This window comes from Neofelis nebulosa, chromosome 4, assembly GCF_028018385.1.
Source record: "Neofelis nebulosa isolate mNeoNeb1 chromosome 4, mNeoNeb1.pri, whole genome shotgun sequence".
Lineage (NCBI taxonomy): Eukaryota > Metazoa > Chordata > Mammalia > Carnivora > Felidae > Neofelis > Neofelis nebulosa.
The window spans coordinates 103768790-103793988 of record NC_080785.1 but is presented as its reverse complement, the minus strand read 5'-3'; the positions used below and the strand labels follow the sequence as shown (position 1 = coordinate 103793988).

General features: G+C 51.1%; 1 protein-coding gene and 1 non-coding gene across 7 annotated transcripts in view; one reads left to right on the top strand and one right to left on the bottom strand.

The window, feature by feature from the left end:
• COBL (cordon-bleu WH2 repeat protein) overlaps positions 1-22951 on the bottom strand; it is a 278030-nt gene extending 255079 nt beyond the window's left edge. For 3 of the 6 annotated variants that reach the window (XM_058725526.1, XM_058725525.1, XM_058725527.1), the window contains exon 1: positions 22539-22950. In XM_058725526.1, the coding sequence (XP_058581509.1) occupies positions 22539-22579 (41 nt within the window). In that variant the 5' untranslated portion in view covers positions 22580-22950. Of the gene's footprint in view, positions 1-22538 lie in introns of all 6 variants that reach the window. The other 3 variants (XM_058725524.1, XM_058725523.1, XM_058725528.1) reach the window with 2 other exon arrangements.
• TRNAR-UCG (transfer RNA arginine (anticodon UCG)) lies at positions 11927-12011 on the top strand. The gene has a single exon. It is a non-coding gene; the product is annotated as a tRNA-Arg (tRNA).
• Positions 22952-25199: the final 2248 nt, after the last annotated feature.

Sequence of the window (25199 nt, the reverse complement as noted above, 5' to 3'; positions counted from 1 at the left end):
GACCCAGATGCTCACCCTGTCTACAGGGTACGCAGTCCCTCCATCAGCCGCTGTGAGTCGGCAGAAGACCCATGAGTCACCTGTGCACGCGGGTGCACAGCACACAGCCCTCGATGACAGGCCAAGGAGCCCAAGACGCATGTGAGCAAGGCTGAGACCCTGACGCACTTGGAGGTCGCTGGGGTGACAGGAAGACACAGGAAGGAAAGGAGGTGACAGGAGCCAACAGGAGATTTGCTAGAAGGAAAATAACCGGGGCCAAATGCCTTGCCTCACCAGTTGTCCTCACCAGTGGCTGCGGCTTAGGACTCATTTTTACAACCTTGAAAGCCAGCCTGGGAAGACGACCCGGGAAGAAGTCCCCATATGTGCAGGGAAGCTGGTGCTGTGGACTCACTGTTAGTTTGGTTCCAGGTAACGAGAGGATGTCCGGGGAAGAGCCTTGGGAGTGAGTGGTGAATATGGGAGCGTTTCGAAAGGAAACAACTGTGTGGGCTTTTCCCATAACATAACCACGCCAAAGAAAATGTTAGAAAATCATACGCTTGCGGGGGTGGGAGGGGCACCTGGATGGCTCATTTGGTTAAGCACCTGACTCTTGATTTCGGCTCAGGTCATGATCTCACGGTTTGTGAGGTCGAGTCCCACGTCAGGCTCTGCACAGACAACACAGAGCCTTCATGGAATTCTCTCTCTCCACCCTTTCCTCACTTGCTCTCTGTCTCTTAAAATAAATAAACTTTTAAAAAAAGTGTATGCTTGATAATGGGCACACGGGAGTTCCCGCACTAGAATCTCTACTTTGTGTATGTTTGAAATTTTCCATCGTATACTTTTAAAGGAACAAAATTCTATTTTTTGTCATGTAAAGTCACTGAATGGAGGGGCGCCTGGGTGGCTCAGTCGGTTGAGCGTCTGACTTCGGCTCAGGTCATGATCTCACAGTTTGTGAGTTCAAGCCCCGTGTCGGGCTCTGCGCTGACAGCTCAGAGCCTGGAACCTGCTTCAGATTCTGTCTCCCTATCTCTCTGTTCCTCTCCTGTTCATGCTCGGTCTCTCTCTCTCAAAAAGAAACATTAAAAAATAAATAAATAAAGGCACTGAATGGAGTCAGCTGAATCTTCAAATCAATGGTGGTTTATTATCAAATGTAAGTAAGTCTCCTGAAAAATGACCTGTCCCCAAATTAAGAGTTACTGTTAAAAGTTACTTTTATGCATGATAATGCAAAAAAAATAATAATAAAGAAAAGAAAAAAAAAAAAACCACTGCTCAGTCAGAAGCTGGGGAAATCCAGCCACCCTCTGGGGGGCCCTGTGGCTTGTTGGCCCTGGATACGCTCTCGATCACACGCCAGCCCGGGGGCCCTGGCTCCTCCTTGGCCTGAATTCAATCACTGAACCACAGAAGTAAGCTACTAAACAGTACACAAGTTTACATTACCGTCCGATGAACCTGCGCCCATTATGACGGTGAAAACCAATGAGAGACCCAGCTACTGTCCCTCACCCTCCATGGCTAAGGCACCTAACGCGGTAGAGCCACTAGGCTCCTAATGGGTAAAAAGACACGAATCCTGTGACTCAGCCGTTCTACCCCCAGTGCTTACCGAAAAGAATGGGACCATATGTCCACGCAGAGACTATAAATGTGCACAAAAGCTTTATCTGCAACACGTTGTCGGAAATTAACAAGCGGAACGCTGCCGTCATTAAAGAAGGATGAAGCCAAACTCATTACGCTCAGTGAAGGAACTAGACCAAGAAGAGAGGGCACTAAACAATACCGTTTATAGAAGGTTCTAGAAAACGCACACTTGCCCTATGTGACTGAAAGCTGATCAGCAGTTGCCGGTGCAGGGAGAAACAGGTGGCAAAAAGACACCAGGAAGCTGTCGGTAGTGACGGACAAGCCTGAGCCCCGAACGCGACAATGGTTTCAAGGTTGTGAACGGCGTGCCGTTCACTGTACATAAATATATCTCGATCCGTAGTTCCAACACGTAGTACACACTCTCGGTCACAAAGAGCAAAAAGAATAAACTCCAGGCAAAAATAATCCTAATCTTCAAAATACGAAGAATAATTGTGTGAGGGAGGTCACTCGTTAACTGAGGACCAACAACCTTGGTACAAGACTCCATCCTGGCTGTAGCGCCTCAAGGTGCGAGATCACACCCAGAATACACATTGTTCTCCACACATAAACGCAACAGTCAAACCTTGGTTTCTGAGCATAATTCGTTCCAGAAACATGCTTGTCATCCAAAGCACTCGTATATCAAAGAGAATTTCAAGAGGCGTCGGCTCAGGTGTGATCATGTGACATTCGGCATCACTTATGACTCGTACGGCAAGACGTCGCTCGTTTATCAAGTTAAAATTTATTAGAAATGTCCGCTCGTCTTGTGGAACACGCGCAGAACACGTTCCTCACGATCCAAGGTGTTACTATACTCCCAACTCTAGCGATTTGCCTCCTAAGATTTTCATCAGACAAGAACTTTGTCTAAATAAACATTTCACATTTTTTATTTGACCTCGCTAGTCCGGGAATATATGTGTAAGTTTGAATCCCCTGGAGATCTAGCGTCGTCCTCGAACATGGCACTTAATTTATGTAGAATTCTCACCTGTATCACCTGCCCAATCAAAGTTCTCAAAACCGGTTCATTATCCAATTCGGTGGAACCAAAGACACAATCCCGTGAGTGCCTGGCCTTGCATGTGGTCATGCCCTAGGTCTGCCCTGCCACACCACTGCTGCCAGGAACTTCCAGCCACCCAGCCAAGCAGATGGGACAGCCCGGTGACCAGACGGCACACAGGACACTCTCGGGTCCATCAGACCACACTGTGTCTTAAGTGCACACGCTGCTCACGTCTGCAGGTCTGCACAGATCACGTGTCCGAGAACTGCGACCAAAGCTGCAGGATCTAGGGTACAACCTACTCTCGATTTTTTGTTTTTTAATTTACATTCTAGTTAGTTAACATACGGTGTAGTATAGGTTTCGGGAGTAGGATTTAGCGATTCATCAGTCACATGTAACACCCAGGGCTCATTCCAGGTGCCCTCCTTAATGCCCATCCCCTCCCCTACCTCCCCTCCAGCAACCCTCAGATTGTTCTCTTTGTATTTAAGAGTCTCTTATGGTTTGTCTCCCCCTCTGATTTTACATTATTTTTCCTTCCCTTACTCTATGTTCATCTGTTGTATTTCTTAAATTCCACATATGAGTGAACTCATAGGATATTTACCTTTCTCTGGCTTATTTAGCTTAGCATAATACACTCCAGTTCCATCCACGCTGTTGCAAATGGCAAGAGTTTCCTCTTCTCGATCTCCATGTAATATTCCATTGTATATCCATACGACATCCTGTTTATCCATTCATCAGCCGATGGACATTTGGGCTCTTTCCATACTTTGGCTATTGATGACAGTGCTGCTATAAACATTGGGGTGCATGTGCCCCTTGAAAACAGCACACGTGTATCCCTTGGGTAAATACCTAGTAGTGCAATTGCTGGGTTGTAGGGTAGTTCCATTTTTAATTTTTTGAGGAACTTCCATACTGTTGTCCAGGGCAGGTGCACCAGTCTGCCATCCCCACCAACAGCACAAGGGGGTTCTCCCTTCGCATCCTCACCAACACCTGTTGTTTCCCGAGTTGTTGATTTTAGCCATTCTGACAGGTGTGAGGTGGTATCTCATTGTGATTTTGCTAATCTTAACTTTAACTTGGCTGAAAAGGGTCCAATCCTGACAGTCTCTCAGTTGTCTGCACTTTTCTACACCTCTTCACTCTCCTTTCTGATCATCGGGGGGGGAAAAATCCCCGCTGAATAAGGTTCTAAGTGTCCATTTACGCGAGCTAATCTTGGTGCGATATTTACAGCCCCTCCCGCCTGGCTGCTGTGTGTGTCTGGAAGGAGTGTTATATTTAAGAACTGCTTCAGCAGATCCATTTTATGAGAAGGCCTTTCATAAAAATAAACCTGACTTATCTCCACCCCGCCCTACGAGGAGGACTAAATGCGCCGTCTTTTCTGGGTGTTCCGAAAGCACTTTGTGCACATCTCGCTTACAGCATGTGTCCTAACTCCTTGTTTAGAGATCTGTCCCTGTTTCTATCCTGTGGGCTCTATCAGGTCAGGGACAATTATCCACACCCAACATGGCGGCACACGGAGGAGTTTTAATTAATTCATATTTAAAAGAAAATCACAGCTAACCAAATGGATAAGTTTTAAAATTATTCTACATCAGTAAAAATGGATTTCACTTTTTTAAAAAATTTTTTAATGTTTATTATTTTTTTTTCTGAGAGAGAGTCAAAGTACGAGCGGGGAAGGGGCAGAGGGAGAAGAGACACAGAATCCGAAGCAGGCTCCAGGTTCCAAGATGTCAGCACAGAGCCCGATGTGGGGCTTGAACTCAAGAACTTGTGAGATCACAACCTGAGCCGAAGTCAGATGTTTAACTGAGTGAGCCACCCAGGCGCCCCTATCATTTCACTTTTTTTTTTTAATTTTTTTTTTAACGTTTTATTTATTTTTGAGACAGGGAGAGACAGAGCATGAACAGGGGAGGGTCAGAGAGAGAGACACAGAATCTGAAACAGGCTCCAGGCTCTGAGCTGTCAGCACAGAGCCCGACGCAGGGCTCGAACTCACGGACCACGAGATCATGACCTGAGCCGAAGTCGGCCGCTTAACCGACTGAGCCACCCAGGCGCCCCATCATTTCACTTTTAAACACCCATAATATGGAGAGAAACCTGAGAAAAAATTAACATACAGACTATCATATACATGACTTTAATTCAAAGTTACCCAAAGGTGCTGGGAGATGTTTGATTATATCAGGACAATCAAAAATTAGAAATTAGTCTTGGCTTTACTTTCTTTCTTTGTTTTAGTTTTGTGTGTGTGTGTGTGTGGGGGGGATTTGTTTGTTCGTTCGTTTGTTTTGTTTTGCCAGAGCATGATTTTAAACAAGTTAAACACTTCATGTCTTTTTTTGATCAACGATTTCCTTTTCAGACAAATAATTCTGCGGGAAGACAATTACATAAATGTCGCCGCAAGTGTTTTGCACAGCCGTTTCTGTCTCGTGGTGGATGCCTGTCAAGGCTTCAGAAGCATTTCCGTGTTGGTGATTACTCACAGCGAGGCGCTAAGTATAGCAGGAGTGCTTGCTTGCAATCTGGGCTCGGTGTCTTTTTCCAAAGCAACCTGGTTAGACCACGTGAAGTGCATTAAAACATACACAAAAGGGCCCGTGAAGAGGAAATTTCTGTTGACACAGAACAATCGTGCGCTAAGTAAAAGGTTCTTGCAGACTAAACAGAACTCCTAGGCCGGCCTCCTTGAGAGCGGGAACAGTATTTTTATTCAATTTCATTTAAGGGCTTGATGGGTGAATGAACAAGTGGACGGATAATCTTTAGCCAGGATGGGACCTCTGAACCACCTGGGGGCTCCTCAGACCACTCCCACTGAACCCCACCCGGTGCCGGCAGGCTGAATTAGAACCCGACGCTTGATTTCTCTTGGGGAGAAGCTGAGGTGTCTTTATTCAAAAGCCCCCCAAGTAGAAGACACAAATACATGGAAAGATATCCTATGTTCATGGGCTGGAAGAATTAACGCTGATAAAATGTCTATACTACCCACAGCAATCTACAGATTCAATGCAATCCCTATCAAAATTCCAGTGGCATTAAAAAAAATATTTTTTAATGTGTATTCATTGTTTGAGAGACAGAGCATGAGTTGGGAGGGGCAGAGAGAGAGAGAGAGAGGGAGACACAGAAGCCGAAGCAGGCTCCAGGCTCTGAGCTGTCAGCACAGAGCTCAACATGGGACTTGAACCCACAAACCTCAAGATCATGACCTGGGCCCAAGTCAGACACTTACCCGACTGAGCCACCCAGGCACCCCCAGTGTGGGTTTTAAATACTATCACAAGTGGTTTAACCAAGATGCTTTGGGAAAAGGCCATCAAGCTCAGATTGCCTCGTGGTGGTTTTGAAACGTGAGAACATGTGTTTTACACTAGTTTCCTCACTAGGAGCCTCATTCCACCCCCTTGGGAGTGGGCTGGACTTGCCGACCTGCTTCTGAGGAATGCGATAAGAGGCTGCGTGACAGTGGAAGGCTCGGTCATAAAGGCAGTGCAGCCTCCTCGAGTTCCTTCTCGAATCCCCGGCTCAACGGGAAGCTGGGAGCCACATGGAGAGGACCACGTAGCAAAGATCTGAGATGTCCCGCCAAAAATGAGCAAAAATGGAACGAGCCAGCTTCTGGCCACTCTGTAAGCACGGCCGCAACCTCAGGGGACAGCCCGAGTCACAACTGTCCAGGGGCACCATCACACTTTACGCTGCTAAGTTTGGGGTAATCTGTGTTCAGCAAGATAAGTACTACACCTACGGTCTTCCAGCCGGCCACCTGTGTGATTGGGCCACGCTTTCCCAGGCGGAGGGCCATGGGGGTGCGGTCACTGCGCAGCTGGTTGACGAGCATGCTCCTGTGGGCATGGGCTGCGTCACCCACCAGCACTAACCACGCACAGACGCTGGGGCCACGCACGCAAGGCAGGCCTCTGCATCGCTCTTAATTAACCCATGGGACCGTCCTCCATCTGGAAAGTGGGGAAAAAAAGGCCCACCCTGCAGGCTCACGGGATGCGGGTGTGGGTGCTGCGAAAGCCGCCCAACCGAGCGTGCGTGTAAATTACCGTTAAATAGACCCCCTCACTTCACATACCGTGGTGTTGGCCTAACTCACTAGGCAAGAGCAGGGACTACCTTTGCCCACATGGACGGAGCGTCTCTGTGCAGCAAATGTGACTCTATACAATTTAAAACTGAAGCGAAGCCTTGAGCTGACTGTTTCGAGTTGCGTACAGAGGACGCCAGGCTCTGGGGCCAAACCCACCTGGCCCAGGATGGCGCTCATGTGACAGTAATTCCTTTTTCCCGGCTCAGCTCTGTCAAACACTACCGGACCAGGCTCCTCCCCACCTCCCTACCTCCATCCCCTGACCACACTCGCTTGTGGAATAAAGGAAGCGCTACCTGTACGACACCCCCGGAGCCACAGCAGTCTAGGACAGGAGAGTCACAAGGAGATGTTGCTGGCACGCACCTAGTGCCTTCCCGCCAGGCTTTGAGGCCAGACGGGAGCCTGGCACACCCTCCCCGGAAATGAGTGGACAACCTCCAAGGTCCATGTACACGAACGTGAGCACACCTGCACATGCCCCTCTCAGGTCACAGGGCCTTGTGAAGACCCCGAGGGATTTAGTGAGGCTGCCAACAAGTGCCCCCAGCAAACGTATGCCACCGCTTTCAGACTGGGAGTTTCACAGCTGGCTGTCAAGAAAGTACTCTGTTCCAAAGAACTTCTGCAAATCCCTAGCTTCCAAAGCACTGAAAGGAGGTAAATCAGGCCGAGACCACAGAAATCATGATTCTGCTTATCTTCCCCTATCTGTCTCTTTCCGCCTAGGGTCACAAGATTCAAACTGGCTACAGGGTTAATAACCCCCAGCACATGGGCCCAGGTTCCGGTGGGGACTGACCAATAGCATGCCAGGAAGGTCTCAGACCCAACTAGAACATTCTAGGCAGGACCAGCACCATGTGCCTGCACCCTACTGATGGGACTGGGGCAACAGGAAGCTGGCAGTCGTGCTCAGAGAATGAGAGAACATATCCACAATTGAAAAGGCACGTAAGAAGGGCCACTGCTGGCCACAGAAAGCCTGAGTAAGTTAGTTACCTCTCTGGGGTTCAGTGTCCTCATCCCCCAAATGGTGACAGTAACAGTACTACATAAAGGTCTAGTGAGGGGGATAAATAACACTGCACAGAAAGCACTCACCCCACAGGCTCTCCCACACCTGTTCTGCAAGACCAGAACTGTGCATACTCTGTTCAACCACATCGCTACTCAGACTGGGCACTTGGATGTCACAGCCATGTCAAGCTGTTTTAAGTGCTGCTTTCTGGTCAGCCATCTCAGCTACATACGTATCTCACTGCACACAGGTCCACAGACCATACTTTGAATAGAACTGGCCTCCAGGCCCACTGCAAACACAGACTTTGCAGACCTGACCCTGAAAACCTGATTCATTGCTTCTTTCTGATTTTATTATTACAAGTGTTAATGGTTGCCTTTGGTTTCAGACTCAAACTACGCTTATTAAAGCACAGAGGGCTGCCATATCCGACCAGGGTCCCCTGAGAGTTGGTACTAAATGTGTCCCATGGAAATTGAAACAGCAGTATGTGCATGGTAGGTCTGGGCCTGAATCCCTGCATCCTTTTACCACCACCCGATGCAGGAATGGTGGATGAGGCCCACTGCCTCCTAAAGAAAATGGATAATGGCCTTTTCTTCGGAAGTGCTGGAAGTGAAATGAAGGAATAAACCAGAAGCCTGGCCCCACCCTGAGCTCTACCCCACGCTCTACAAACGTTCACTTTTCTCCCACAAAATCTGCACCTCCCCAAGGACCTGACTTTGTTCCCACTTCATGTCTCCTAGAAAACCCTCTCCATGTCTCAGACTTCAACCTAGAACTGTCTTTGTGGCCCAGAGCGACCTTACTGCCAATATCTAAAGACTATGTGGAGGGGTTAAGAACTTTGCCAGGTTAACTGCGTCACCACGCTGACCCTGCTATCACTGATTAACCTCTCTATGTCCCACGTTCCTCATTCACAAATGGGAGAAACAGTAGCACACGCTTCCTGGACTGTTTTAAGGAATACAGTGAGGGGACCCATGCAAGCACTTTCAACAGTGCTCGGTAAGCACCCAACAACACTGGCTGTGGTTGCTGTGTGGGACCTGGGCGTGGGACAGGACACGGGACCCATGCCGCCCAAGTCCTCACAGAGCTGTTCGTGGCTCTCTCCGTGAGGCCTCCTCCTCTCTTCTGCCCTGACCCAGGGCACCCCACTCTGAGTTCCCTGGCTGTGCGTGTCAAGCCTGCTCTGTCCCCCTGTCCTCCGCTGGATTTAAGCACCTGGAAGACAGGAGTCCTGCCTGATTATCTCTTAGCCTCTCCTTCACCTGCCTCACACTCATTATGAGTAAGTGAAGAGCTTTCTTCCAAACTTCCTCATTTCCCTCCTCCCAGCTCCCACCATCGTAGCCCCGAAGGCCACAGACCTCTCCCAGTTACCCATGTTTGGAGTTGAGCCACTCTGTGACCTGTGGCTCCCAGAGTTGCGCACCTGGCGTCTCTAACACCATCCCTTCCTTTCCATTCACCTCGGTGGAGGCAAGGTCAGCGCCTGGGCTACTGGAACGCTGGCTGTCCCGGCTGGTTCCCAGACACTCCCTTTTCCTCTCTGGGCCTCTCACATCCTGGCTTCAGGCTAAACTCCTAAGAACACACTCTGTCCGTGAGGATGGCACTCTTCTGCTCAACACTGTCTGATCCCTTACGTCTTTAAGACGAAATCCAGACTCCCAGGCTGGCCCTCCACTCCTGGCACCACCACATTGGGCATCTAAAGACGTGCTGTTCAGGTCATGACCTCACAGTGTGAGTTCGAGGCCCACATCGGTCTCTCTGCTGTCCGCTCAGAGCCCACTTTGAACCGATCCTCTGTTTCCCCCCCTCTCTCTGCCCCTCCTCTGCGCTCTCTTTCTCTCTTTCAAAAATAAATAAAACATTATAAAAATGAATAAAAAAATAGGGGCACCTGGGTGGCCCAGTCAGTTGAGCGTCCGACTTCGGCCCAGGTCACCATCTCACGGTTCGTGAGTTCGAGCCCCACATCAGGCTCCGTGCTGACAGCTCAGAGCCTGGAGCCTGCTTCGCATTCTGTGTCTCCCTCTCTCTCTCAAAAATAAATACGCTTTTAAGTAAATTAATAAATAATACATTAATAAATGAATAAGTAAAGCTGCACAGCCCCGCAGTCTCCGCCCTTTAGTCAGCCGGAGGTCTGTCCGCCCAGCGTCCTACGAAGGAAGGATCCTGGATCCTCACGCCCTCTTCTCACAGCGGCCCCTCCCACAGTGCTGGGTCTCTGCCTCCCCACCTACGCATTTTATCTAATTGTCAGCCTCAGCGCAAAGCGTGGTAAGCTTTTCCTCATCTCCCCCTGTCCACAGTCATGGCCAGAAGACCTTCCTTTAGGTTGGTTTTAAGGGATCTTTTATGTCTCGTCTTGGCCTGGTCCCTCTCTGGATTCTCCCTGGGGCTAGGAGATGCTTACGGAATAATCGTGGACGGGCTGGCTGGCTAACAAGGGGCGGGCGTCTGGCCTCACCCCCAGGATAATCAATGTGGAGGCGCCACAGAAATAAAGCAAGGGCGCCATCACTTCTTAGAGGTCAACCTGGATGGGAAATCCCGCCGGAAGACATTCTGCTGCTAAGACAAAGGGAGCAGACCATCCGTTATTTCCCGAAGAGTCACAATGCTGGTGATGGTCGTGCTTTCGAAACATAGGACTTGACCCGCGTCAAGCACGAGCTAACTCGCTGGCTCTGTCTTCCCAAAGCCGGTCTGTGACAGTGACCGTGCATCCCTCGAAGCCGCGTTCTCGGAACTGAGCTATGGATGTTGCCATCACCGCCATAGAAACTTCTACTCTGGAGCTGCCGTGTTTGAAAATACAATAAAGGGATGGCCACCGGAGCCTGGTTACAAAGTTAATACAACACACGGTAATTTCAGGGCTGTGCTCCTACACCCACTTGCATGGACAGAGGTGCAGAAACATGCTACGCCCTTTATAAAAATCTGGATGTGGGTTGAATATGGGTGGGAAAGCCTGTCATCCAAATCCAGTGACAGGTCAACATGCACATGTGCCCTGATGTGACCAGCAAGGGTGCAATGTGGGGTAGGAGGCGGTGGGTGGCACCCCCCCAAGCCTCGTGGGCTGAAGGAGAGGCAGAAACAGAGGTGGGGTCAGCCTGTTCAGCGTCATGACCTTCCCTTAGCTAAAAATAGAGTCATTTTAAGAGGAAGTTGGTCGGGGCGCCTGCGTGGCTCAGTCAGTGGAGAGTCCAACTCTTGATTTCGGCTCAGGTCATGATGCCAGAGTCATGGGATCGAGCCCTGTGTCGGGCTCCACACTGAGCGTGGAGCCTGCCTGGAATTCTCTCGCTCTCTTCCTCTGCCCCTCCCCGCCTACTTGCTCTCTCTAAATAAAATTTTAAAAGCTAAACAACAAAACAAAACAAAACAGCTCATTCATTGCTTCCCACCAACCTCGCCAGTTAAAGTCCAAACCCTGACTGACACATAGATACCATATCATTTTAAAGTCACAAAACGAGCGGTAAACATCAAGGAAACATTTCAAACATGGAATTTTCCCCCGGCGACTCCCACTCAGATGTGCCCTCTCCAGAGCAATGTTTTCCACAAAAGCCCTGTTTTTCCAACTTTGCGGATGTCAGTTCTAATGGTTGGTTGTAACTGACAGGGTGGGGGCAGGGGGAGGGTTCCGCACAGGTTAAGTAAAACATCATCAAGAGGGCTCAACTATTTTTGTGAGACAGACTCAAACAAGTTTTAAAACTATCAGAAGAAAACAGATTGAGGGATGTTTAGCTTGCGTAGGCCCCAAATGAGCTGAGGACGTGGCGGGGGGGGGGGGTGCTTTGCGACACTTTTTTAGCCCCCAGCTGGATGCCAGGTGGGGGGGTTAACCATCAGCTCCTTCAAGGTCCCCTGGTGTCAGAACAGATGAGCACAGGGGCGCCTCAGTGACTCAGTCAGTTGAGGGGATGACTCTTGATTTCGGCTCAGGTCGTGATCTCTCGGTTCATGAGGTCGAGCCCCACGTCGTCGAGCTTGAGATTCTGTCTCTCCCGCTCTCTGCCCCTCCCCCCATCAAAATAAATAAACTTAAAAAGAAAAGAAAAAGAATGGGGGTGCCTGGGTGGCTCAGTCGGTTGAGCGTCCGACTTCGGCTCGGGTCACGATCTCGCGGTCCGTGGGTTCGAGCCCCGCGTCAGGCTCTGCGCTGACAGCTCGGACCCTGGAGTCTGCTTCGGATTCTGTGTCTCCCTCTCTCTCTCTGCCCCTCCCCCTCTCGTACTCTGTCTCTCTCTCAAAAATAAAACAACAAAAAAATTTTTTTTAATTAAAGAAAGTAAAGTAGCGAAGTTTCCAAACTAACTTTTGCTGCTCTGTGAATGTTGGAGACGTGATACATGCTAACCTCACCACGTAGGACGTGTTTTTCCACTGTGGATCGGTGTAGACACATCTGGGAAGTGGTAAAGGGGACTGATCTACGGCAGCTGGACAAGAGAAACACTCATACCTCATGACCCCCTCATCAATGCTTTTTATTTATTTTATTTATTTTTTTCATGAACGCTTGTTTTTTTTAAACATTTATTTCTGAGACTGAGAGAGACAGAGCATGAGCAGGGGAGGGGCAGGGAGAGAAGAAGACACAGAATCCGAAGCAGGTTCCGGGCTCTGAGCTGTCAGCACAGAGCCCAACGCGGGGCTCGAACTCCCAAACTGTGAGATTGTGACCTGAGCCAAAGTCAGATGCTTAACCGACTGAGCCACCCAGGCGCCCCTCATGAACGGTTTTTAAAGCAAACCACTTCTACGTCATCCTTTCTGCAGGCGTTGTCAGGACACGGGTAACCTTTACGATGGTCATTTGGAAGCAGAGGAGGAGCAAGTTTTCAATCCCACCCCGAACTGAGCGTCCATGAGAATTGCAGACAGCGGGAAGGGAAGACAGGTGGGTGGACGGGGGTCTCAGCCAGCAGCTAGCCTCCGTGGCCGATGTCCCACTTTTTGCCACAGGGACCCTGTCTCCTTCCCACCTAACGGTTTGTTTACTGCACATCAGCGGATTGTGCTTTCAATGAAGAGGGCTCCAGCCAACAAAACTACATTTAAGTCTCAAACATCAGCCACATGAACAAAAGTATACACTTCTGCCATATTATCCCTCTCGCCCGAGCTATTTTTACAACTCAGCTCCCAAAACACTGGGCATGAAAAAACTTCCAGGATCTGATTTGGGAATCTGCTTCTCTGCCAAGTGCTGCAAGTGATTTTAAACTTGACATTGATCCCCACATACCCAGGCACGCACACGCACACCCTCATGCATGTGCACACATGCACACATGCGCACACACACACTCACTCACACGTGGCTACACGCACACACACACAATACCCACATGCACACAAATACATGCACACACACATACGCACAGGCACACACACTCTCTCGCGCATGCATTCACAGCCCGTTTTCCCATCAAGTTTCTGACCTCACTTTGCTAAAACTGTCCAAGCTCTTTACACGTGATTGTAGGGTCAAGGTATTTCCTTCTTCCACCCTTTGACTCCTAGGGCCACACAGCAGCACACACACTGTGGAAAATGCAGGCACGGTTTCCCCATCCCACCCGATGCCCAGGCCAGCGGGGAGGTGGGAAGCCCTGACTGTCCCTCCTGGGCCACCCCCACGCTCTGAGATCCTCCTTCCTCCCACCCTAGCAGGCTGGCACCATCCTGAACACGCAAAAGTGGGTGTGGCGTGCATGACAAGAGCGGAGACCTCAGAGACAGAAAAACTGTTAGCGCCCTGCTGTGCTGCAGACAAAAAGCCGGGTCCACACTGGCCTTGTGTGTCAGAGCGCTCTCTCGGATGGATGGGGCCGGGGTGCAGGCGTTTCCACCTTCTCAGTGCTGAGGACAGCACGTGCAGGGAGACTGCTGCCCAAGGATGCCAGCTGCCAATCGGGCCCACGTCAGGTGGACCCATGGCCACCGCAGGGAGCCCTGCACCATTTTCTGTGACTTAACGCTCACAGCAAACGAAGGACACGTTTTTCAGCAGGGGCCGAGGAACTGCCGGGGCACCCATTCTGAGACAGCTTGGGGCCTCTCAGGATCCTGGAGGAAGGCGGAGGGGCACGTCACCCACCCTGTCTGCCCACCGGTGCCAAAGCTCCCCCCTGCCTGCCTGGGGAGTGGGAAATGCTCCCTGGTTCCTGTCCCCTCATCCTCCAAGATTTTAAATGGCCAGGTGACTGACACGGGGCCATGGCGAGGATGTGGAGACCCTGGGACCCTCATGCACCGTGGGTGGGAATGTGCGATGGTGCAACTGCTGCGGAATACAGCATGGAGGGTCTTCAAACATGCAGCCGAGAACTGCCATCTGGCCCCACGATCCCATTTCCCGGGAGGACGCAAGACCAGCAAAAGCGGGGACTGTTGCTTGCAAACCCACGTTCACAGCGGCGTTAGTCATGACAGCCAAAACGTGGAAGCAAAAACATCTACCAGTCTCAGCAAGGAGGAACGAGCGGGAAATAGACATCACGGAGACTCACTCAGCCTTAAAAAGGAAGGGCAACTTGGGGCACCCGGGTGGCTCAGTCAGATACGTGTCTGACTCTTGATCTCAGCCCAGGTCATGACCTAACCATTCGTAAGTTCGAGCCCCACATTGGGCTCTGTGCTGACAGTGCTGAGCCTGCTTGGGATCCTCTCTCTCTCTCTCTCTCTCTCTCTCTCTGCCCTTCCTCTGCTCATGCTCTCTCTTGCTGTCTTTCTCAAAATAAGTAAATAAACATTAAAAAAAAAAAAAAAGCTAAAGAAAGGACATCCTGACAGACACCACAACATGAATGAGCCAGTCCCCAAATGCCACTGTGTGATCCCACCCCTGTGAGGTCCCTAGGGGGGTGTCACAGTCTCAGGCACCCCAAGTAGAAAGGAGGCAAGAGATTTAAAGAGGCTGGGGGAAGGCGGATGGGCAGGTAGCGTTTAATGGAAGAAAGTTCCGGAGAAAGTTCCGAAGATGGACGACCGCACCACAGTGTGAACGTACCTAATGCCACCAAACTGTGAGACTGGTAAATGCTATGTTATGTATAGTTTGCCACGATTTTTTAAAAAACAAACAAACCAAAAGACAGATTGGGTTGGTGGAAAGAAGGGAAGGGATACGTGATGGAACATTCAGCTCAGACGCGAGAGCAGAGGCCGTGACCTCCATCCCTCACCCCTCCTCGGGCTGGGCCAGGGCAAGTTCATGGGGCACCCTGGCCGTGGCAGAGCATCAAGATAGGAAGAAGCAGGTCCCCGAGGATCTGGCACCCCCCTCGGCCTGTTCAGGCTGCCACAACCAAAGGCCACAGACTGGGCAGCTTGTAAACAGGGGAAGTTTACTGCTCACAGTTCTGGAGGCTAGAAGTCCAAGGTCAAGGTGCCAGTGAGGTCTGGTGGGGCCCCTCTTCTGGGCTGCAGACTTCTCCCCAGGTCCTCACGTGGTGGAGGGGCCGACAGAGCTCATGGGTCTCTTCGCAGGCAACAGTCCCCATCAGGAGGGCTCCCCCTTCATGACCTGAGCACCTCCCACAGCCCCACTGCCCAGTACCACCCCCTTGGAGGTCAGGGTTTCTACATATTAATTGGGGGGGGGGTGGACATAAACATCCAGATCCCAGCCACACCTCGACGCCAGCCTGGAGCAAGCGAGGCAGACTTTCACGTAAGGGTGACGGAAAATCATCTCCTCTTTCAGACGCTATCGCTGCGGGTTGTCTAATACTTTACGTCCCTCAAAATAGGACACCTGACACCTCCTGGGTCTGCAAAGAATAAGTCTGCACAGCTGGCACACCGGGTCAGTTTAAGGAAAAAATTCAATTTTTTTTTTCAAGAAGGGATTGATAATTTCTGGGAACACCTGGAATCCCAGGACTTTAGAGCTCACACGAGGCTTGAGACCATCCTAACAGTTGTCCCATGCCAGAGGTCCCTGCCACGACACTCACGGGGTGACATCCCTGCCTCGGAGGAGCTCAGAATTCAGTGGGTCAGAGACAAGCAGGTAAGAGATGCTGCCCCCCATGGAAGGCTTTCTGAAAGGGGGAATGGACGGTGGCAGGACAGCAGCTGGAAGAATGAACAGGAATCTTCCGGGCCGGGAGACGAGAAGCCAAGGGGAGGCCAAGAGGAGAGGGGAAGTTTGAGAAAGCAGGGGATGTTCCAGTTCAGGAAGGACAGAGGGACAGCAGCAAAACAGCAGCGGATCTGCTCAGGCCACTGAGGCACCACTGGCCACGTGCAATTCTTTATGTTTAAATTAATGAAAATTAAAAAAAAATATTTTTCTTAATGGTTTTTATGTTTTATGTTTTTAAATGTTTTCTTAATTTTTTTTCTTAATGTTTATTATTTATGAGAGCGAGAGAGACAGAGTGTGAGTGGGGGGGGGCGGGGGGGGGGGCAGAGAGAGAGGGAGACACAGCATCTGAAGCAGGCTCCTGGCTCCGAAGCTGTCAGCACAGAGCCTGACAGGGGGCTCGAACCCACAAACTGGGGAGATCATGACCTGAGCTGAAGTCGGGACACAACTGACTGAACCACCCAGGCGCCCATAAATTAATGAAAAATTTAAAAGGGAGAAATTCAGTTCCTCACTCCAAGGGCTCCATGGCTGCCGTACTGGACACAGACACATAACATCATCGGCCTGGCAGTTTTGTTAGTGCTGGGCTGGGGGACGGGCAGAAGCCACCTCGGGACGGCTCCCTGCAGGCCCGGCTAAGAAGGCTAAACTGAATCCCGCACGATTGACCCCAAGACCCAGGTCTTCCTTTTCCCTGGGCCTGCCTGTCAGGCTTTGGTAGGAGGAAGTCAAACATAATTCCTGCCCAGGCACAGGCATCATGGACTAGGGCCACGGTGGTCACTACCCTGTCCTCTGTGCCCAGTGAGAGTACGAGCACGTCCACGTGTGTCCCCGGAACAAGGACAGCTCGTTGTCCCCAAGGGAAGTGCCCCTAAGACAATGGTTCCTCATCTGGGTTCTTGGGTAACAGTGAGAAGGAAAGGGGTGGGGGGGCGGAGATCCATGAGTCACGACTCCTGACTTACTGGGCTCATCTTTGGGGATTTGTGTCATTTTTTTGGGGAAAAGGGACAAGGACTTTGACGATTTCCCTAAGCCAATCAATGTCTCTTCAAAAGGCACTGCTCGCTTTGGTGAAGGTGGTGTAGGAATCTTACAGGAGTGTCTGTGCAAAAGTGTTCGGGGTCTGGGAATCTGTCTAATCAAAAGCACATAAATGAAATACATGTTGATGGTTGAAAAGCTTTTTCCTCTTTTCCCTTTTTCTAAAAGAAATGGTTTTCGCCATGGACCTTATTCTAATCGGACTTACCTGTAGAAAATAGGGTCTTGGCAAGGGAGCAGCTCCCCGCCTAATTAGGGAATCCAGATGCAAGCGTGTAAAAACCGCTAGAGGCCACGAAGCATCGCCCAGCTGGGGAGGTGGGCTCTCTCCAGAGGGATTTTCTCAGAAGCCTGGGACGTTCTGGAGACAGGCAGGAGGGAGTACGGACGTTGTCGGGGACCCACTGTCATTGTCACCCCAGAGTACACAGCAAAATCTAGTCTCGAACAAATACCGTTAGGCCTTTAGAAAGAATCATCAGCTTGGCATAAAGCAAATGAAACCAAATAAAGGTGCATGAGAAAAAAGCGTAATGTTACTATGGGAAGAGACTGGCACAAAATAAAGCAGTGTGGAAACATAAAGGAAAAGTGACATAAGAGAACACTGGGGTAAACACTCTCGGGACACAGTAAAATGAGAAAACAAAGGTATAAAATGCAGGTGGGGGGAGAGCGCTAACATTTAAAATGCGCTTAAATCAATGAAAATCATAAAAACAGTAAAAAGGGATGTCATAAAAGCTCTCAGCGAGTCAGGAGTTCAGATGTACTGTTATAGTTCAAAGTAAGCGAAGGGAAAAAAAATCATTAAGTATAATTAACCAACGCAGAAAATTGACACGGAGATGAATGGACGGGATTTAGGGAAACGTCACCTAATAAATATGCTACGTGTGTCCTAGATGTTTTCACTTAGTTCAAGACCAAATCGCAACCAAGTGTTTCTATACTATAAATGCGCACATCCTCGACCCTGCAGGCTACTTTGGCATCAAATACTTTTCCGCTCACTGTTCAAAACCTCCGACCACTTATAAAATTGGGGTTACTGATTAAGAACAAAGCATGAAACGCCTGGAAACCCAAACCACTTATTATGGTGTGCAGACATAGCCTATGATCATTGCTTTCTAAATAAGCATGGACGCGCTCTTGGGTGCACACAAGTTATGACTTCTCTTTCCAGGTCCCAAGCGAAAAAGACCACTGAAACACAGACATGCACGTGTCCAGTGCGGTCAGCCACTTGTGCTCAGTGACAACCGGCTCTGCCAGGCCCCTGATCCGGGGAAAGGCCGTCCAGGGAAGAACAGAGGAGGTCCAGGACGCAGGAGAGAGGCGACATTGTACGAATATCCACACATCCAATTTAAATCATAATTGAGCTCCATCAACCTTACACAGGCACTGAGGAAATATTAAAAGTGCCCTAAGGTCATTTGATAGTGTCACAGGGGAATGTCCAACTCCTGGAACTTATTCAGAAAAACTATAATCGCAAAAGAATAAGATTCCTTAGGCCTGCTTTCCACATCCCATCAAACAATATCTAACATTACAGCCTTAAGTGAACTGCCTCCCAAAAGTATGGTTAAGAAGTAACATCTTTGGGGGCGCCTGGGTGGCGCAGTCGGTTAAGCGTCTGACTTCAGCCAGGTCACGATCTTGCGGTCCGTGAGTTCGAGCCCCGCGTCAGGCTCTGGGCTGATGGCTCGGAGCCTGGAGCCTGTTTCCGATTCTGTGTCTCCCTCTCTCTCTGCCCCTCCCCCGTTCATGCTCTGTCTCTCTCTGTCCCAAAAATAAATAAAAAACGTTGAAAAAAAAAAATTAAAAAAAAAAAAATAAATAAAAAAAGAAGTAACATCTTTGAAGTGAAATGCGAAATGTTCAATGTAGCAAATCATTAGACTATCATTTTAAAGAACGTAAACATGCCCAAAAGTCTAGAATGCTTTTTTTATTTTTTTATTTTCATTTTTTAATGATTTTAATGTTTATTTTATTTTGAAGGAGAGAGAGAGAGAGAGAGAGAGAGAGAGAGAGAGAGAAGCAAGCAGGGGAGGAGAAGAGAGAGAAGGAGAGGGAGATAATCCCAAGCAGGCTCCACATTGTCAGCACAGAACCTGACGCGGGGCTCGAACTCACGAACCATGAGATCAGATCATGACCTGGGCGGAAACCCAAGATTCCGACGCTTAACCAACTGAGCCACCCAGGCACCCCACAGAAACCTGTCTTTTAGAAAAGGCTAGAAACCTAACCTTCTTTCTTATTTTAGTATACATTCATTAATATTCATTAACATCTGTATGCTTGTATGGAAGACCTCACTGCCATGGTCCATGGTCACTGTCAAGACAGCAGCTCCTATACTTTATTTTTTGTTGGGGGGGGGGGGGGTGGTGGTGACAGGGCAGAAGCAGCACAAGTTACCCACTTCCATTAATTAAAAAAAAAATTATTTTCTTGTTCTAATAACTTGATGGAATCCACACAAACTGATTCGGAGAAACGAGCATCAGCTATGCCTTCGTGAAGCTCGGATCCTGACGAAATTGATTAGCAAACTTCCACTGGTTTTTATGTCCTTGAATGCGGCCATTGAGCGAATGCCCCGGCTGTTTTGACATTTCATGTCACTGGGGACTATTCTATTCTACAGAACTCCATGTTTCCTCCATAGAAAAAAATTAACCAGTACCCTGCCAACCCCCAGCACACTGTCCCATTCACAGAGGGCTGAGAGGGAAGGTTCACCCTGGGTTCCGTGACCACCCGCCAGTGGCAGGGATCTCATAAACACTCAAAACAAAAAGAGACTAAAAGTAAACAGATAAATTCAAAGTTAATCTTAAATGGACTTAAGTATATTTAAAAACTTCACTGAAAGGAAATTTGTTTTTCCTGGTAATTCCAGAACATTCTGACACCTCAACTGTGCTCTAAAATTCCTTAGAAGTCACATCAAGTCGACTTGCCACTTTTTGCCTCTTCTTAAAGGAGTCAGTTTTTTTTCCCAGTTAAGTTAGTCACAAGTCCTTGTTTTCATGAAATTACTAGTAAAAAAATACAATTTCAACCCAACTAATTGGGTTGAATAAAGAGAATTAGTAACCACTTATTTATAATTTAGTGGCATTTACAATCTACAGCCACGAACAGATTATCCCTTCAGGTCCCCTCAAGAAGGGCTTCTTGGTTTGTGGTATGAAATCTTTTTATGTCACCGGTCCCTGGTCAGCCCCTTTCTACATACTGCAGGACGGCGAATGATTCAGTCAACAACAAATTCACCACATCACTCACTTGGATCATGTGGGAAAACGAGAGCTTGCTCCAAGTTTGATCTGATAGTCATCGCTTGCAGTATCAGGCAGAAAACAAATTTCCCCAGAGCACATGACAAGCACTGCCTTATCCTGCAGCAACAGAGGAGCAGATCAGGGAAGAACCAATGGCACCTGACCGCTACCAATAATCTACCAAAGCCAGAAATTTCATATCCATATCCACCCTCTCCGGTAGGCAGACAAAGCACCTAAATTATATAAAATATTCAAAAAGCCCAAGACCATTTCTTTCCTCCGATTTTAACACACAACAGCTTAATTAATCATGTAATTCCTACCTGGGAAATCCAAACACATGGATATTTTCTAGAAGCTTCTTCACTACAGGGACGGAAACAAATGGCGGACGATAAAATAACTAGGAATTACAGAAGCTAAAAGCTGCGTGTCTACATCTCTCGGACAAAGACGTTCAAGCAAGCAGATCAGAGGGAAAGAACTAAATGTATGGGTAGTGACCACTGCCTATGTTGTCATTGTATCCACAGCAAAAGCCCTTGGTTCCCCAGGGGAAGACTGAGATGTGAAGTCCAACCAGAGCTCAGACAAGAATGGCTGTGGAGTCCCCTCTTGCCCATACAGCACCGGGGAGCGTGTGCCCAGGTCAGGATTCGCCACTTCCCTTCCATAATCAGATTCCCTTCCCGGCCTTCACAAATAATCTCTAAATTCAGTTCTGCTGGCCTCTTACAATTAGCTCTCCCCTTCATACTTCCCCTCCTGTTATGTGATAGTGAGAAAAAGATTCCCTCTCCTTAAACAGGCTTATTAAACAGGTTCCCAAAGCGACAGGTTTAAAAGTAATTCTGAATCATGCCATTCGGGAGGCCCGTTTCTGTGAAAAGGGATTCCCCACTTTATTTTCTTTTGGGGAAATGTTTGTTCAAATGCAATTACATAACCACCACTAAGTGCACTGAAAAAAAAAAAAAAGAAAAAGAAAGAAAGAGAAGAAAAAGTTCTTTTTAACATTCCTCGGCTCCGGGATTATTTGATTTGCTAACCTGGCTCACTTTTTCCTGGCATTAAAGAGAGTTAAAAAAACAACAACAAAAAGAACACGTTCGAAAACCTTTTGCAGACTTGGGCCACACAGCGGCCATGGGCACTCGGGCAGGGTGAGTCAGTGGGACACAAGTGCAAAGAGAAGAGATTAGTTGTCCCCACAGCGGAAAGTGGGCCCATTTGTAAGCAGGTGCAGGACCCACCCAACCGCTCATTCCATTCGCAAGACTCATGGCACACTCGCCCCAGGCCAGCGAGCGGGTGCGCGGGTCGCAGGGCGCCGCCGCAGTGTCCGCACGGGCCTCGCGTGACCTCGCGGCCTGGTCTGGGGGTGCGCCGTTCAAACTCCGGCTCAGGGTCCTGCTAGCGTTTCCCGCACTGGGGCAGGTACTCTGCGAGCAAAACCCGAATGTGGCGAGCAATCGCTACACACAAGGTGTGCGGGGATGGAAGCGGACACTCGGACGGGTCTGGGCAGCCGCAGATCCGCGCAGGCAGGATGCACGCCCCGACCTCAGCTGCGAAGTCGGGGTCTCCTCCTCGGGTCCGTGCCCTGCACACTGTCCCGGGGAACCGCGGAGAAGCAAGCCGGGGGAAGGGGCGCAGACGTCCGCAGAGCGCAAGGACAGTGTCCTCTGCACGACCGCGCTCCTGAGGGCGGACCCAGGCGTCTGCGAGGTCCTGGAGCGTCCCCTTCATCGCGGGGAGGAGCGGACCGTAACCCGCCGACCGCGGCGGGGCGAGCGGCGACCACGGGAACCCGGGGCAGACGCCGAGCAAGCGGGTGGCGGGGCGGGAGTCCCAGGCCGGGTCTCCCACCGCCCTCCCGGCGCCTGGGGCGATCGCTCGGGAGGTGGCCGAGGGCTCTGCCCGCGGGGACCCCCCAAAAAGGGCGCGCGCACACAAACACCGCCGCGCCGAGCGTGCCCCGGCCTCGTCCTGACACTTGTTACCTGGGCAACGACCCGGGCGCACTAAGTACACAAGCCCCTTCCGCGGCGAGGGGCGCGGACCCGCGGGCCGGAGAGGGGGCGCCCCCCGCCCCGAGCGCGCCCCCCCCCCCCGCCCCTCACGGCGCCCGCGCCCCCCTCCCTCTTCCCCGAGTGCGCGCGGCGCGGGCGTCCGGTCCGAGCGGGGCCCCGGCCCGCGCGCCGCCCGGCCGCCCGGCCACTTACCCGGTGGGGGGCTTGGCCGCCAAGGCGCGCGGCGCGTCCATGGAGCCGGCGGGGCGGGGGGCGCGCGCGGTGCCCGGGCCCGGCCGAGTCAGGCGCTCGCTGCCGCCGCCGCCGCCCTCATTCACTTTTTCCGCGCTGACCCATCGTCCTCCCACGCGGGCCGGCGGAGGACAGCGGCGGGGCGAGCGGACGGAAGGGGCTGGGACGGTCGCGGGCGGGGAGGGGCTGGCGCGGGGCGGGGGCGCCGGGAGCAAGGTGCGCCGCGCCCACCGGAGCGCCGCCCCCGCCCGCCCGCGCGCGTCCCGAGACGGGGTGGGCCGCGCCTGGGCCCCGGGGGCGACACCCCGCCCGCCGCAGCGCCCCTCCCGGGCCTCTCCCCGGCTCCTCCACTCCGCGACGGAGCGCGCCCCGGGCTGGGCGGCGCGGGGGATCCGGAGGCGCGGGCCGCGCCCCGGCGGGGAGGAGTTGCGGCAGGGGGAACCACCTGGCCCCGGCGAGGCCCTCGAGGGCGACGTGGGCGGACCAGCCGGGGAAGGACTGAGGTTGGAGGATGAGAAGCGAGTGACCGGTGTCTCTGTCTCTGCCCTGGAACCTCACCGAACCTTCCTCCGTGCCGGGCTATCTGAGGCGGCGGGCCTCAGCGTGGGTCCCTGGCCAACAGCGCCTGGGAACGGGGTACAAATGCAGATTCGTGGCCCCTGCCCCGACCTAGAGAATCGGAAACAATGGTGGGGGGAGCAGGAATTGGGTTGGAAGCGTGCTCAAGTTTACCCAGCTGCTCTGTGGGGCGCCGCGTGCTGGGTCCCAGGGCAAGTAGTAGGCTGGAGTGCCCGGCAGAGGCAGCCCCGCCTGGGCCCAGGGCAGGGCAGCGCCAGGTCCCTGATCTAGCCCAGCTTCACGTCACACTCCTCCTAACCCGCCCAAAGCAACAAACAACATTTGGACCGGGGTGCAAGTCTGACCTCCAAAACGGACACTTTCATGTGGTTCCGACCAACCAACTTTTCCAGGTGGAAAAGACGCAGGCTCAAGTGAGCGCGCAGAATGATGAGCCCTGGAGGAGGTGACCCCCTCAAAGCTTGTACTTGGGGGCGGTATTCCCACGCCTGCCTGAGCCTTTCTCCAGCTGGGCCTCAGCTTTCTCATTAACAAAGGGAGGAGACCGGTCTAGACCCAGAAAGCAAAGTCTTTGCCATGACCCCCAAGGCCTTGGCTGCTCAGAGGTTGGTGGTTCCCCCCCCCCCGGCAGAACCCAGTTCCTTCCTGTGCACCTGGCTCTGGACCTCAGCCTCCGGTTGTTCTCCAAATGCCTGAAAACTTTCCCGCCTCGGGCCTCTGCCTGGAATGTTCTCCAGGCTGCAGGCTGCCCCCTGCTCCCTGCTGTCTGTTCCCTGCACCCGGTTCCCCATGCGGAAGAGATGCCTCCCCTCAGCCCTCTGTGTGAAAAGCCCAAACTCATTGCTCTGCCCCCCCTCCTTTATTTTCCTTCTGTGCATTTATCACTCTGTGTGTGTGTGTGTGTGTGTGTGTGTGTATGCCTATATATATTTTATATATAATATATTTTATATACATATTTGCTGTTTGTTTACATCTAAAGATGTTTATGTTTGTTTACATTTAAAAATAAAATGTTACTTATAGGTGTATATATAAATTTTATTAACCTTAATGTAAATATGCAAATAAATGTGGGTTTATACGCTATATATCAACAGAATATACATAATAAGTACGTGTCATATTCAGCACACAGTTTGCCCTTCTGCTTGTCATCTGTCCCCTCCCCAAAATGTGATCTCAATGAGCATTGGGCCTTGAGCCTCTTTTATGGGTCACTGAATCCCCCAGCCTCTGGACCAGTGCCAGGCAGGTGGAGTCGTGCTGCATAAACAGAGGCTGCACTGGGGCGCCTGGGTGGCTCAGTCTGTTAAGCATCTGACTCTTGATTTTGGCTCAGGTCATGATCTCACGGTTGGTGAATTCCAGCCCTGCGTCAGCCTCTGCGAGAGCAGTGTAGAGCCTGCTTGGAATTCTCTCTCTCTCTCTCTCTCTCTCTCTCTCTCTCTCCCTCTCTCTCACTGCCCCTCCCTGCTTGTGCTCTCTCACTCTGTAAATAAATAAATAAATAAACTTAAACAAACAAAAAACAGAGGGTTCACTGAATGAAAGAATCCCTACAATGCCTTCCACCTCCAGGCTTTCGGGTCAGAGGATCCTTCGCCGAGATCAGGACCCCTCCCCCACCCCAAGGTTCTGGACACCATGTGGGAAAGGGCAACCTGGGAAGGGCCAGAGCCCAGAAGTGGATCAGGGGCGGTGGGCCTATACCCGACCAAGGTCCCTGGGGAGGAAATCCAGCTCATAGACCACCGCAGGCCTGGTGACGGCAGCTGGGGGCATCGGGGGCAGGTGGCCCCTGAAACTGGTATCAGGGCTGTTGTAGAGTTTCTCAGCAGGACAGTTACTGTCGGCGGAAAATGATGACAAGGAGGCAATGTCCCAGGAGGCTCAAGTTGCTCTCCTGAGATGAAGGCCTGGAAGGATCTCAGGCCTCAACTACCGATTTCAGAAGGCCACCCGGCGTCTCAGACCTCAACACCCAACAGGCACCACTGGCCAGGACCGGGGTGGAAGGTGAGCCCTGGAAAGAGATGTCAC